This window comes from Rhinolophus sinicus, linkage group LG04 (assembly GCF_036562045.2).
Source record: "Rhinolophus sinicus isolate RSC01 linkage group LG04, ASM3656204v1, whole genome shotgun sequence".
Classification (NCBI taxonomy): domain Eukaryota; kingdom Metazoa; phylum Chordata; class Mammalia; order Chiroptera; family Rhinolophidae; genus Rhinolophus; species Rhinolophus sinicus.
Genome location: NC_133754.1, coordinates 126,181,839 through 126,197,318, shown reverse-complemented (window position 1 = coordinate 126,197,318; position 15,480 = coordinate 126,181,839). Strand labels below are relative to the sequence as shown.

At 45.3% G+C, this 15,480-nt stretch overlaps 1 protein-coding gene across 1 annotated transcript in view; it reads right to left on the bottom strand.

Annotated features, from left to right (window-relative positions):
- Positions 1–9,294: 9,294 nt before the first annotated feature.
- SAXO1 (stabilizer of axonemal microtubules 1) overlaps positions 9,295–15,480 on the bottom strand; it is a 40,439-nt gene continuing 34,253 nt past the window's right edge. Inside the window, exon 4 of the mRNA XM_074331522.1 lies at positions 9,295–10,912. Within this exon, the coding sequence (XP_074187623.1) occupies positions 9,909–10,912 (1,004 nt within the window). The 3' untranslated portion in view covers positions 9,295–9,908. The remainder of the gene's footprint in view (positions 10,913–15,480) is intronic.

The following is a 15,480-nucleotide window of genomic DNA, read 5'->3' as shown; positions in this document are numbered from 1 at the left end:
ACTGAGACCAGAATGGTCAACAATCACCAAAGTTCATTTATGCCTCAGCTTTCACACCTTTACAAAGAGGATACCTCACAGGATAGAGCTGTTGTGAGAAAACCACTAGTTAATACCTGCTGAGGAAATATAAGGGTGCCCGGCATATCACTGAAGCACTCGATGAATGTTAATTGCTATTATAATCATCCAAGCTACCTTGGGGAGACGGGGAGATGAAGGCAAGAGCTGGCAGAAATGTCACATTACCTTCCGTTGTCAGCTTTGAAAGCCTCTCCCCAATGACTTTTGATTGAAGACATCAGTCATTCCTTAAAAGTTCAATACTACACAATAGTGTAAGCAAGAGAGGCAGTAATGAACCAAGCTCTGCATCTTGGAAGAAAACAGGTCAGTCCATGTAGCCCACTCAAAGACTCGATAAAATACTGACAAACTTCAAAAATCCCTCCCAAGACATGTTATCTTATAATCCTCATCACAATTCAAAAATACCTAAATGTACACATGGCTGCTATTTCCTTTGATTTACTAAAAAACAAAAGAGAGAGAGAGAGACATGGAAAAAATACTCATTCGTGAGCAAATATAAAAGTAAAAGTTAAAATTAAGGATATCTCACTTACCAAATGGTAGATTTTCTCATTAACAGCATGCTATTATCCCCTCACCTCATCCTGCAAATAAATGCAAAGGAAATAATCCAACTTTATTAATGATTCTCAGCTAAAAGGAGACAAGTTAGATCTCTAATCGGTGGGGCTCCCCAAAATAGGCAAATTTATCCCCAAAGGCTAAGGGAATGGTGGGGTACAGAGAAGGATGAAACTCTTGGGAAATAATCTAATGAAACCGACCTGTTTGGTGAATTAACCCAAGGAAGGATAAATTAGGGGGAAAGGTACGGTGATATGCCCTTGCTTTTGTCTCTCTGTGTCACTCATTTTGTTCAATGAACCAGCTGTGATTTAAAGACTTCAGCATTCAGACTCAGAATTCATTGAATGTGAGTTAAATCGGGGAAGGTTGTCTACCCCTGTCACATACTGCCAGCTAGGAAAATATCGGTAATGATGCAAGCCTTGAAGTAAACAGCAAAGAACTGAATACCCAGTGAATTCTGTCAATCCCCTAAGATTAACCTAAAATTATTGTCTGTCCCCCACCTACCCATCCCGTCCACTTAGAGTTGCTTTCACAGGTCAAATGTGTATGAGTTGATCAGAGAGTGTTATCTTTGGCCAAACCTCAGCTTCATGTTCATAGCACCCCAAGGTCTTCCACGGTTTTTTGCCTCCGCTAAACTGGAAGGCAGACATTGGTAATCAAGCCTCTGCTAACAAGAACTGGGCTGTCACCTTGCCTGTCAACTAGAGGTTTACAACTTCACTCAGATGGATTCTGTGAAGCACCTGGTCCGAATCAACCACGTGTCACGCTTCTGATAACACAATATACAGATGTCACTCACCTCTGTGTTTGCCAAAGGCAAAATCCATCTTCAACCAAGGCTTTCCCAGGCTGCTCCTAAATACATGGTTTATATATGTGTGTAAACAGATATACCTTAAATGTGCAGTTTTAGGTAAGTGAAGAGAAAGCAGACAGTGGGGAATAGTTCTCCTGCCGAACATAAATACTGTTTGTTTAAGCTGAATGTTTAGGAGGACCTGAGAGATTGCAGTCATCATTTAGACCAGAAAACCTGCCTGGGAAACCTGCCTCCTTCTCCTAGATGACAAACATCCCACTGCCAAGTCTTTGTGATGAGGTTGACCTCACTGGGCCAGGGTTGACCTCGTTACAAATCCCATGAAGGATAGTAGACAAGCTGTGAACAACTTAGTTACCAGGTGAGCAACTCTAGGAAATATTTCACGCTCAAGGCAAGGAGTGTGGTAATGAAGTGTATCATGGGCTTGGTTTTCTTCTCCCCCAACCCCCACCATCGTTTTTAAGTAACATTGAAAGGGCCAGGAAATGACTTAGCTCGGGCCAATTGAAGGATCATGAAGTTCTTTAGCCACCCAGGTAGCTCTGTCCCATAGCTGGAGCTCAGCATGTCACAGTGCCAGGGCACAGAGCAGGTGGTGCCAGGTCCATGGATCATTCACTCCTGAGCTGAATTTCTTCGCTTGCACAGGCCCTCCCGATTGGAGTGAAGATACTCAGGGTAACCCCCCCGAGAGCAAGCCTATAAAGAATTTGCCAAGCTGCTTAACCTCTGTGAGCCTCGATTCCCCACGTGGACTGGAAGATAAAACAACAGAGAGGGTTGTGTGTAGATTAAGTGAGATGGCATGTGCTGCTGCTGCTGTTAGAACTCGAGCGAACACTCCACTACACAGGAGATACACGCCTGTGTCCCCTGTCCAGTCAATGAACGTTCCCAGCCTCCTGTATCTTGCACTCTGGCTGTGCCATAACCCCCCACTTACCAAGAGGCCCACCAATCTCAACCATCAGTGACCAGGATGTTTCAGCAGAGTTGACTCTGAGGCACTGCAGGATCCATTGAGGTTTCTAAATCAAAGCAAGGTTCAACCACATGTTTGCATGCATGTGTATTTTATTGTATTCTAAACTTATTTGGGGGGAGAAAAATGTATGATGATTGCTTGGCAGTATTTCCCCATGTGTGTTCCAGTAGGTTTTACACAATAAAAGGGCTCTGTTGTCAGAGTTGGAAACTGTTTTTTCTGCCTGCTCAGCATTCATCCCTCCCTTCCCTGGAAACTACACCTCAGTTTTCCTTTGGGGACCCACTCCACCCGCCAGCCCTCCCACAGTTCATGTAGTTCGTATGGGATTGACCCCACACATACACACAGCTCGAGCCAGGGGTGGACCCTGATTCCGGCCCGGACGATGCATACTTTCTATCTGCCTGGCCATGGGGATCAAGCCAGGCAGAAGAGTCTCAATTCAGGGAATTTTTACTAGAACCACTGGAAAGGAAAAGGCTTTTAGCTAACAGGCTGTTGTAAGCTCAGAATTGCTGGAAACTACCACACGAAAAGGGCCTGCCTAAGAAAGCAATGCAGAAGAGAATGAAGCCAAATAAAGATGGAGAGCAAGCCCCTATCGCAGCACTCAAGTTCCTGGATCCAGCTGTGCCTAAAGCCCACAGATAAACCTCTAGACTGTTCAATTGCCCACACCACCAAATTCCCTGTTTTGCCTGAGTAATTGTCATTATAAGAATGCTGATTCACATACTGGATTACACGAGAGTAAACAAGTTTTCTTTACCACAGAGTTTCACAGAGCCTTCAAAATATCAACAGGCATCATGAATCTCCCACAGGACGTTACAACTTGCAGCTTTCCCCAAAGTTGCATGTCCAATTAACTTTTTTGAAGACCATATCACAGGGCTGGTACTCCAAGAAAACACCTTGGGAAGGGCGAATATATATTACCGGTAGGTTAACTTCATATTAAAATATTTCAAATTCCCATTCCCTTGTTATTCTGGATACATGAGACAAGTGGGAATTCATTTATCCAAAACTGTTGATGCATTTGTCCATACTTCAGAAATGTATGTGTATAATTTTTTATTCTTTTTACGAAATCACAAACCATGGTATATTTTTCCAGTCTTAATAAAAACTGTATGTGTGTACATGCGCAAGCAAGTGTGCATGTGTGTATATTCTTACGTTTTTATTGTTATATTGGGGTCATAATTCCTGAGATGCCATACTTTTGAGTTCTGCATTTTTTTAAATTTGGGAGCCTCTACTCCCACGGCTGAGCTATCAGCTGTAACTCCCTTCTGTTCTAAATGTGTCTGCCTCTAGCAGCAACCCCTCCCACTCTTCTGTAGGCTAGTAAACCAGATAATAGAAGTTCATCAGAACTGTGTGTTTAAAAAAAAAAAAAATGGTGGAGCAGAGTGGCCAATATGCTGAGCACGCGCCAGGGTAGGGGGTGTGAAACAAGTCAAGTACCTGGGTTTCCATATATGAAATGCATGTCAATGATTTTGGCAACTGACAGGCTGCTTACTTCCAGGTTCTTGCCTTGGTTTTGGACAGCTGAAGTTTCCAAATAACTGACCTTCGAATATGGGAGGTGTTATAACGCTTAGCCAAGAAAAGAGCCACTCCAAGTTAATAGTAAGCACTGAGCTCTGCTTAAAACTTTAAAATGAAAAGTTTTTGTGGGTTTTTGTTGTTGTTGTTGTTGTTGTTGTTTTTAAGCCCAGGAGAGCTTGAAGTCCAAAAAATTCAATTTCTTAGTTTATAAGTCATTCACTGGCATAGATGTCAAATTGCAGTCATTTTTCAGGCATTTTGTCTGCCTGTAAGTCTCAAGTAGCTGCTTGCTTGTTTAAAGGGTATTTTTAGGCTCCTCTGTTTTATGATCCTATAACATGAAATGGGGATTTGGGACAACGCGGAAGTAACCAAGCTTCCCCCTTGTCATTGAAAGAACAGCCTTGGCCCTGAGTAGGTAGGCAGAGTGCAGGTAGGCAGGAAGGCTGGCTGGTGGGGACAATAAAAGCCCAAGAAAATCAGTAATAGATTCAATTACAGGAGTGAAACATTCCTGAATCCTTTTGGTTAACATCAAACTGCATTTGTTGCCCCACTTAGAGGCTTGACAAGGAAAGCCATCTGGACGTCTCACGCTGGCATCCAAAGATCCAGACTCAGGGACCAAGGTACCCGTGGCCCAGGAGGATGACTTAAAGAGGAGCCCATCCTGGCATGGCCCTGATGCCTTTTCCAGAATCCAGAGCTACGTTCTGGAAAGTCTACAGGCTCCCAGATTCCCGTTGCACCCCAAAGTTGGGAGGAGCCAAGTACCTGCTGAACCAGACGTGTGGAAATTCTGAGCATGCCCTGCCAAAGAAAACACCCCTGCCTGCTCCCCACCCCCAGTATTTATGCTCAGAAGGGCCTCTGTCTTCCCACTTAGAGGCCTGCTGACCAGATGTGGGCCTGGGTGATGGCAGGGCAGGCCCAAGGAGCCAGGGGGCCATTTAATCTGCAATTAGGACCTCTGCATACCCCCTTCCTGCCCCGCCTACTTCCTCTTGATGACTGAACAGCTGAAAAGCACTTTTGGAGGAAATGGTTCCCTCGATTCATCTTCAGGTCCTAAATCACCATATCTCAAAAAAGTACATCACTTTGGAAAGGTTTTGTTATGCCAATCCAATTGCCTTGAGCACTTCGCTTACTCCTGCTTTCGAGGCAGAAGCATAGAGTGGGGTGGGGAGGACAGTTATTCTAACTCTGTACATTATTGCAAACATGTTTAGAGCAATGAGCCTACAATGAAAAGGTATTTGGAGGACATCATATGAAAGAAACACCATGAGACCAAGCAGGGAGTGCTTGCACGCCAGCCACCCCCAGCACAGGCCCTGGCCCTGGCCAGGATGGCTGTTCCGATGTCAGAACTGGGCGGTGGACTCTGCGCAGTGGAGGACTCTGAACCCCGAGGCCCTCCTCCATGAAATCGCTGGTGATGTCTGAGAGGGGTAGGAAGGCTGAGGGTGGAGGTGGGAGGGCATTGTCCGATGCTGTCTGCACAGCCTTGGGGAATGGCCTGGGCTCAGAGATTAATGGCCAAAGATCCAGGACTCCCTTCACCTGCACACACTGGTTGGCCTGGTACTTACTCTCCACTGCCCAGGTTTGCCTTTCTTTCAAATCAGAGGAAAAAGTCACCCTCCAGGTGTACATTCCAATTGAGAAGACCCTAATGAAATCCCAGCAGTGCTTCCTCACCTACAACTGGCTCCAGGTCAAGTGGCAGGCTGCCTACTACTGTTTATCTCCTTCCTAGCGCCTCACATACACCATGAAGCTACAATAAAGCACCAACCAAATTATAAAGTGCCACGGTGTAGAAGACAGGATGAAGGTTATCCGTGGATAAGGGTTTTCAAGAAATTTGAAGACAACAAGAGGAAGATAGTGGAATGATGACTGACAAGTGTAGAAGGGGAAGCCACAGCCTAGAATAGAAATGCAGTAAGAATGCTGGAGCTGATAGGGAGCAGGTCTGCAAGGCAGAACTCGGCAGGGGTTCAGGATTTGAAATACCAAGTACCATTGAAAGCAGTGACAAATGGTGCTAAAACTGCAGATTGCTAAAAGAATCCCTTACAGGGGGCCCCACCTTCCCCGCCTTCCAGCCATTGCCTGGGAGAAGATCTTGGAGCCAATACACTAAAGAAGGGCTCATTCTTAATGACGGTGACCCTTGTGAAAATACAACAAACAGCAGATGGGAGAGTCCTTTAGGCTGCTCTTGGTGCTGTATTTATTGGGAGGCAAAACAGAGAGGAGGTCCTGATCACCAAAACTGAGAGTGATCTGCCAGGGTCTTCACCCATGCCGATGGTCCCACTGTAAGGTGAACCAGGGGATCAGCGCTGCCCTGGCCACCTCCTCTGCAGACACGGGGGCTGCCCTGTGAATGGCATAGGCAGGGAGACACCATCATTGTCAGTGGGACCTCATCCCAAAAGATACCCCTGGGCACCATATTCCAAGCCAGCAGACACGTCCAACCAACCCAAGGTTCCACACTAACTAAACCCACCATCTCCAGCCCATCAGCCTCACATGGAGACTCTGCTTTCCTCCGATAAGGTAGTCTGCCACTTGGGGGCTTTAAAAGCCTTACCTGTTTTCTTCTCCAGAACCTCATCCCCAGAGCATACTGAATTCCGCACTGAAACAGGTTCCCTGCTTGGACATAAAACTTTTGTGTTCTATCTTTGGTCTCTTAATAATTTTCTGTTATAACATGTCTAAAGCCTTGAGAAGCCTGGACTGTGGTAGATGATTAAGCTCCCACTTAGTTCTCCAAGTGAAAAACGTGATATAAATTATGTGCACCTATTTTCAAAAGAAGACAATGTGTCTGAAGCCTTCCATCATCAGGGTTTGTTGAACAGTATCCTATCAGGTGTTAGAGCAGCATGTGCTTGCGTTTTAATAAATTAGAACCTTTCCCAACAAGCACCTGTATGGAAGCCCAATGCACAGAACTGACGAATAAGCTGCTGCTATGACAGAGCAGGGGAGGGGAACCAAGGCCCCATCTGCTCACCTTAGCTTCTCTTTCCCTCCTCGTGACCCATGTTGCTTCCTAAAATGACAATTCCAGGGAGCGCAGTTAGCAACCCCGACTCAGAACAACTAAAAAGTAAGTTAAGTCTATGAAAAAAGGTAAATATTTTATTTTGTAAAGTATGAAACACGCGCAGTCATCCTTACCTGCATGCTTGTCAATACTGACCAATAAAATCACAAGTAGACTCAACCAGGCAGAACTCAGCAACCATCTTCATCATCATCATCATCACCATCACCATCATCCTCCTCACCTACATTTAATGAGAGTTAACCATGAGCCAGGGCTAAGTGATTGACATATATCCTACCATTCAATCCAAACAACAAAACCGAGCAGCCAGTATTGCCATAGAATTTGACCAAGGTCTCCTTGCTACTGGGCAGCAAAAGCCAAGATGGAAGCCCAGGTCTGCTGGACACTCTCCTTGTATGCCCTTAACCACTGTGTTCCCCTAGTCCCCGTAATAGCTACATGTATCCTTCTTTACAGTTTCTGTATTTTCTTAATTTTTTCACTTGTGTTAACTACTTTCAGAACAATATTTTTTGACACCAAAAAAGAACAGGTATTGTAGAGAGAGCTGGCTTGTTAAATCCAGAAGGAGGCAGGGCAGGGATGCACTGGGTAGCTTATATAGCCTGGGATCACCATAGAGGTGACCCTAAATGTCACAAAGGAAGGGCTCAGAGGACATTCCTCACCCCAAGAGAGCTCAGCACTCCTTAACCAGGCAGGTCCTCCATCTTTCCTCAGCTTCTTCCCTTCCTACTCATCAGAAACATTAGGAAAGCTTATTAGTCTTGCTATAACCAATCGTGTCCTATAACTATTCTGAGAAGAAGGGAAAGGGAAGGGGGGTGTAAGAGAACTAAAATTTCTAATTAACCAAAATGGACCATGTCTAAAATCCTGAGTTAAGGGACAGTAGTATATACACGTTATTTCGGAATGTGAAGGAACATATTAGCAGAAACAGATCAAGTAATTTTACATTGTTCTCTGGGGAAGTGATAATGAGAGAGTCTCGCCAAGGGCCTGGGCATAAGAGATTGGTGAATTTTTATAAGCATTTTCGTACTATTTGGCTTTTCAAATCAAGTGCCAGTATTTCTTTGATTTGTAAAAAATGATGAAACAAAATGATAAAACCTACCCTCCTTAAATGACCTGCTTCAGCTTAATGAACTCCAAGACGGAATTCAGACAAAGAGAATGGGGTTTGATTGGCTTATGGAGCCATGGGATCTGAGACACAGCAGATGGAAGGTGCCTGGTTTGTGAGAAGAGCACTGGATCTTGAATCAGAAACCTAGGTTTCGATCTTGACCTTGGTGCTCCAAGTTCTGTGGCCTTGAGCAAGGTGCATAATCTCTCTGAGCCCCTCTATCCCATAAGGGCAGGTATCCAGACCCCAAATAACCAAAAAGAGGATTACATGATATAGATCCCAACCCAGTGACACAAACTAACCTCATGGTGAGGCTACAAGAGGTGGGGACCGGTCTGGGGCAGCTAGGTGAGAGCTGTGGAAAGACTGAGCCCTGGATAAGAGATGGCAGGCTTCTCACCCATGAGCCAGGCATTGACCCGAAGCCCAAGTCTCCAGACTTGAGCTGGAATTTTCTCTTCCCTCCATCATGTTCCCAAGTTCTCTGAAATCATGGAGTATATTTTACATTCTGTGGGTTCAAGCAAGGTGGGTATCCCAGGTATCCATCTGTATCCCTCTGTGAGAGGCTCACCCAGACCATGAGCCCATGGGCCCACCCCAGCGTGGGCCCTCTCACACAAAGTCCTTCCTTGATTCTTCCCAATTCACAATAATCTCTAAACTACTTAGTATCAAACTTGGTGAAACCTTAGACCCAAAAGAGAAATCTCCAGCCCTTTCTCCAGGGCAAGGTCCAGTTCACCATTAAGTCCATCTTTGTCACAGGTCTGGTCACAATTATCATTTTAGGACAAGGAGGTCCAGCCTTCCCAGGAACCAGTCCAGCATGGCGCCATTTTTTTCTAGACACTGAGCATTTAGAAGAATGCACAGCCCAGGGGCCAGCTGCTGAATGCCTGGTTGCCAGGGTCTCTTTTTCCCCCCTCCTCTCTGGAATCACAGCCTGCAGTGGTTTAGGGGTAAGAGAGGTCTGGCAAGTCCATGCCCCCGTGGGACTGCTATCTCCTGTAATTGGAAAGACCTATGCTCCAACAGACAGCACTGTTCTTCCTGGTATGTCATGATGTGAAGAAGTAGAGAGATGACTTGTAAGGCTGCCCTAGACAGAAAGAACCCAAAACAAGACTCAAAATTGGGCACAACAAATGGGGGCTTTAATCTGAAGTCTCCCCAAAGGTCTACAGAAATACAGCCTGCTCTTTGTGTAGACAGTGTGTGGGGGTGAACACACAGACCTGCAGATCCAAATCCCCCCAAAATAAAGTTTATTCTTTGGCACTTCATACTAGGCAAGGGCTAATCATAATGTCAATTCAGAGAATAATTAAATCAATAAAATGCATCTGTTTCAGAGACAACCTCATAGAGACCGGTTTTGATTCCATGAGCACAAGGTAAGGGACCCAAAAGGGGAAGACAGCAGAGGGAGGGTTAAGGGGAGTAATTAGCCAGTGACTAAATGTCATTTTCCTTGAGTCAAGTGATTCTCATTTTATTCAAGTGTCCTGGAAATGATGGAGATTTTTTTTCTTTTCATTTTGGGGAATCCTTTTTTGTCCAATGAATAACTTTCAATCATCTACTTTTAAAAGTATTGTGCAATTTCTAAATAATTTTTTTTTTTTTTTAATCAGGCTGACACTGCCAATTGCTGCTGGTTGGGGTTTTCTGAATCACCTACAGGGGGAGGGCTGTTTCGCCGAGAGCCTGTCTGGGAAATCGGCTTATATAGTCTGTGCCCCGAAGCATCTGTTTCTTCAAAGATGTAGCCAGGGGGCTCAGGGTATGAAGCCAGGCACCTAGCCATCTCCTTGGGAGTAAAGCTGACAGCATATGTGGTCTGGCTCTCCACCGGGATATTTCCTCGGGGCACAGACCAGGGTGGCTTACAGCTTTTGGTACTGATGGGTGGGTGGGGCACATAGTGAGCCCGCGTGGTGGTCAGACAGTCCAAGGGCTCGGTGGGAAGGTTCAGCTGGGGAATGGGTTTGATTGGCTCCACGCGCATGCTGGCCCACTGCTTGTAGTCCCCCTTGGTGGTGGTGGAGCTTTCAAAGTGACCGCCCTTCTTGACACAGAGCACAGGTCTGCAGGACTGAGCTGGGGCCCCCTTAGGGTATGTGTAATCGGCCTGCACTGTTGTCAGAAAGTCCATCTTTTCTTCAGGAGCGACATAGGGGACAGGAGCTTTGGAGAACATCTGGGGTGTTGGCCAAGCTTGGTACTTATCTCGAAACTCAGTGGTGTTAGAGAAAGGCGTGTCCAGCCCACGGGGCCCAGCTGGAGGTTTCAAGCTCTTGGCTGGTTCTCCCATCAGACCCCGGTAGGACTGTTTGTGGGTGGTGAGGCTGTCAAAGGGGATTTCACAGGGTCTGAACTTCTCCATCTCATGCACAAAGCGCTTCTCCAGAGGGTGGGCCACGTAGCTCAGCTTGTAGTTGGTCAGGTCCTCCAGGGGGATGTTACAGAGCTTGGGCAGGGCCGGAGGCTTACAACTCATGGTGTTCACTAGGCCCTTTATGGAGTAATCATCCTGGTGTGTGGTTCTACTATCAAACCTGGTTGATACTGGCCGATAGTTGTGTTCTGGACGAAGTAGCTCTCGTTTTGGTTGGTTCCAGGGTAAATAATCAGCTGAAAATAAAGCAGAAGTGGTAATTACTCATAAATCAATTCACTCAACCTGCATGCATTCCAAGGGGCCTCCAAAGCCATAAGCCAATCTCCAGCAAGATGTTCCTTGAGACAAAGGAAGAATAGAGTGGACCCCCTGCCACCACTTCAACCAAGGACTTGATGTTTCAACTTTATGGTATTTGAAAGTTACTGTGAAGAAGAGACAAATTTATAGGAGTCTCATCACACCCTACAATGCTACACAAAGAGATTTTAGAGGGTCCACAGCCATGGAAGATCCAACAAATCGATTCCAACCCCTGGCTTACCCTAATCCAGAACAGTCCCATTCCTCTATGGGGAAGGAACCCTCTCTGAATCAATACAGAGTGACTGGGAAGATGCATGTGGTGCTGTGAGACGGGATTCACAACCCATCACTAGTGGACTGCCAGCCAGATAAACCAGGCTTCCCTAGTGTCCATGGTATAACTGCTGTGTCCCTAAAACCCATATATCTAATCCACATAAATCAAATACGTTGCTCCAAGGGAATAAGGGCATTATATTGGCTGGTGAGAGAATAGCAGCAGCCTCTTGTATAGAGTTATTATGTGATAGGAAGTACTGTCTATGTTAACCTTTTAAATCTTCAGATAGCCTTAATGAGGTAGGTACCATCAATATGCCCATTTTACAGATGCAGAAACAGACACACAGAAAAATTAAGGAAATTGCTCAAGGTCACATGGCTGGAAGTAGAAAGCATGGATGCAAATCCAGATCCAGAATCCATGCTGTGACCCACTCCACTATCTGGTTCTGACAATTAAGGAATGCTCACTATGTCCTAGTCAATTGAGCTCAGGGCTTTCCATACCTGATTTTGTTTCATCTTCACAATAACCCTTTGCAACGGGTATGACTGTCTCCATTTTACAGATTTCCAAAACCAAAACTCAGAGAGACTAACATACTTGCCCAAAAGTCACATTGCTTGGGAGTTAAAAGTTGGAATTTAAACCACATAGTTGACTCCAAAACTATGCTCTTCTGACAGCCTACATCATTGTTAGGAACGCTGTATTTCTAAATAGAGTGAAGGTTAAAGTAAAAGAAAATACTACTAACAAATAATCAGGGAAGATTTTCAGGAGGAGAAGAAGAATTTCAAAATGTTTAAAGAATGAAAGGATTGGCAACTGTATCTAGCAGATGTATGTCTAAGAGGAACCTCTGCTGTGGGACTGGAATAGCCAAGATAGCAGGATGTCTGCACCAAAGGAAATCTTCCCTTGAGATGGTCCCCATGCATCTTGAGGAGCAAGTATTGTCCTCAGACAGCACTACAGGGGCTTTTAAAGTAACTTCAACACACAAGGCAGCTTTGAAACTGGAAATCCAGGTGAGAAAAGTGAGACAGAAAACAATGCCATTTAAACACCTCCACACTGCTGCCATTCTTTTCATTGTGTTGACTCAAATCCAAGTCCTACATTGCCTCCATTGAGCCTATCAATAACCAGATCTAAAGTAGCCAATATGGGACTTCTGGTCAAGATAGCACAGTAAACACTGTGCTCACCGCCTCCCACAACCAATCAAAATTACAAATAAATTATAGAATCTTCATTGAGATCCACCTGAAGACTAGCTGAACAAAAGTCCTATAACTCAGGATATAAAGAAGCCATAAGGAGACTGGTAGGAGGGGTGGAGATGTGGAATGGGCTGGTCCCACACCCACATGTGGTGATTAAGAAACAGGAGTTGTATCTCTGCCATGAAGTTCTCTCCTTAAGAGTAAGGGCTCCCAACCACACACAGGCTACCCAGCCTAAGGCTCCAGTGCCAGGGAGAGAAGTCCCCATAACATCTAGCTGTGAAAAAGCAGCAGTGATTGCACCGGAGTGAGACATAGGGCTGCTGGAGTCCCAGGTGCTCCTGTTGAAGGACCTGAGCACAGAATCACTGGATAACAAACTTATACACTCTTGGCTCCAGCTCAGGGACAGCAGCACGAAAAGTGCCAGGGACCTTCGGGGAAGAACTGAATTGCCTAACTTCAGGGTAAGAGCTGGTGAGGCAGGGGTCAGGACAGCTCTCTCCAGGGACAGAAGTGCTTGAAGGTGCTATTATTCTTTTGTTGAGCACTCATCCCACCCAGCCAGCAGGTGCGGGACGGTGCCAAATCTGAGCTCTCCATCAACCAAGCTAACACCGTTCACTCCACCCCGGCGATTCCCTGAGACCCCAACCCACTCATGTGCCTGGCTAAACCTCTTCCAGAGGCTTTCCACATAAGTGGCCTGCCTTGGTTCATGCTTCACACTTTTCTAAAATCTCTCAAAGGCCCACAAACCCCAAACAAGCAGCAGATTACCTCAGTGTGCCCTGTAACTTTTGCCGAGCAGGCCCAAGCCCAGCATAAGTGGCAACCGGTCTCAATTTGGATTGTAACTTCTATCAGGTAGCCCCAAGTCTGGCATAAGCTGCAGCCAGTGTTGGCTTGGAACATAGCTTCAACTAAGCATCCAAAAGTCTGGCACAAGTGGCAGCTGGTCTCAGCTCACATTGTGGTGCACACCAAAGGGTCCCAAGCCCAGCACTAGTGGCAGCTGGCCTCAGTTCACAACATAACCTCTTACAAGAGCCTCCAAGCCCAGCACAAGAAGCACCAAACCACAGATCACTTTATAGCTCCTATCAGGGGACACCAAGCTAGGCACAAATGGCAACTGAACTTGGCCTGCACCAGAGCCCCTCTTAAGAGGCTCCAGGATCAACACACCCAGTGGCCGACTTCAGACCACACCAGAGGACCACCCAACCTGCGCCACAAATGACACACCCAAAGGACAGACTAGTCTGGTACCACAGCCCCACTAAATCAACTCCCACTCCCTGGAATCAGCCCCTGCACAACAGCTTGTCCACTGTAGTCTCAAGCATCCCTCACAGCCCATCAGCCTGAGGGTCAATTCCACTCATTGATGTGCCAACAGCAATCAAGGCTCAAATACAATAGGAAGGCACACACAACCCACACAAGGGACACCCCTGGAACACCCATCTCAGGTGAATAGGGAGAATGCACACTGGGCCTCGCAGGACACCTAATACATAAGGTCACTCTGCCAAGACCAAGAGATGTAGCAGATTTACCTAATATATAGAAACAAACATAGGGAGTCAGCCAAAATGAGGAAACAAACATGTCCCAAATGAAAGAACATGACAAAACTCCATAAACAGAACTAAATGAAATGGAGACAAGCAATCTACCATGTTTCCCCAAAAATAAGACCTAGCCAGACAACCAGCTCTAATGCATCTTTTGGAGCAAAAATTAATATAAGACCCAGCATTATATTATATTATATTATACCTGGTCTCATATTATAGTAAAATAAGACCAGGTCTTATATTAATTTTTGCTCCAAAAGATGCATTAGAGCTGATTGTCCAGCAAGGTCTTATTTTCAGGGAAACACAGTAGCAGATACAGAGTTTGACATATTGGTTATAAGGATGTTCAATCAACCTAAGGGAAAAATAGATAAACTCAGTGAGAAATTCAACAAAGAGATAGAAACAATAAAAAAGAAACAAAAATGAAGAATACAATGACTGAAATAAAGAATAAACTAGAGGGAATCAACAGCAGATTAGATGAAGCCGAGGAAAGAGACACACAGGAAGCTGTTGTTGCTGTTTTTTTAGTGACATGCCTGCACTAATTCTATAGAATCTTATCTCCCCTGCAGTGTGTGGCCACTGATATTTTAGGTCAGCTTGTTTTTTTGATGGTTTTTATTATTAAGCCTAGATTCCTAAGAGTCACCCTGTATCAGCATAGTTTAGTAATCAGTCAATGATTGATCAGAAGTTATGCTTAAGTACCTTAAACCAGTAAGGCTTTTACCCTTTGCTAATGGATATGTGTGTGTGTTGGGTAATAGTCAAAGATCAGGCACTTTACAAGTCTGCCCAGCTTTTATTTTCTGCTGGGCTTTCTCATGTCTCCTCTGTACCTGCACTAGGCATGATATTCAGGCAAGGAAGATGAATAGATAACTAGGCCCTGTCTCTGATCTCCCTTCAGCCTGTACACTGCCCTTGCCCATAGGCACAGTCTTCCAGACCACCAGAAATATGTATGAGTTATCAAGACCCACTATGTCTTTCTTATTTTCTGGATCTCCTTGTTAAATTTCTGACTGGTCTGCTGCTTGCCCCAACTAGTACTGCAACCTCATGCTAGCTGCAAATGTTGTCTTCCCTAATTTTTTGCCGTTGAGTTTGTTGCTGGTTTTATTGAACCCCCTAGGTAGGCACTCCACTCTGAATCAACTCAGCCTCTTCTGGCAGCAGAGCTGCTGGTTTTCACAACCTAACGTGCCCAGATGGAACTGGGGATGGGGGTGTGAGGGGTGATGGAAACCCTAGGATAAAACACCACAAACTCCCACTATTCATAACCGTGGTTTAGTAGTTTGTCTTAAATAAATGCTTCTCAATTTGTTGTATGCCTTTCATTTCCTGAGCCCTGAAATGGTTGATTTCTACCGTTTTGTCCAGTTTTA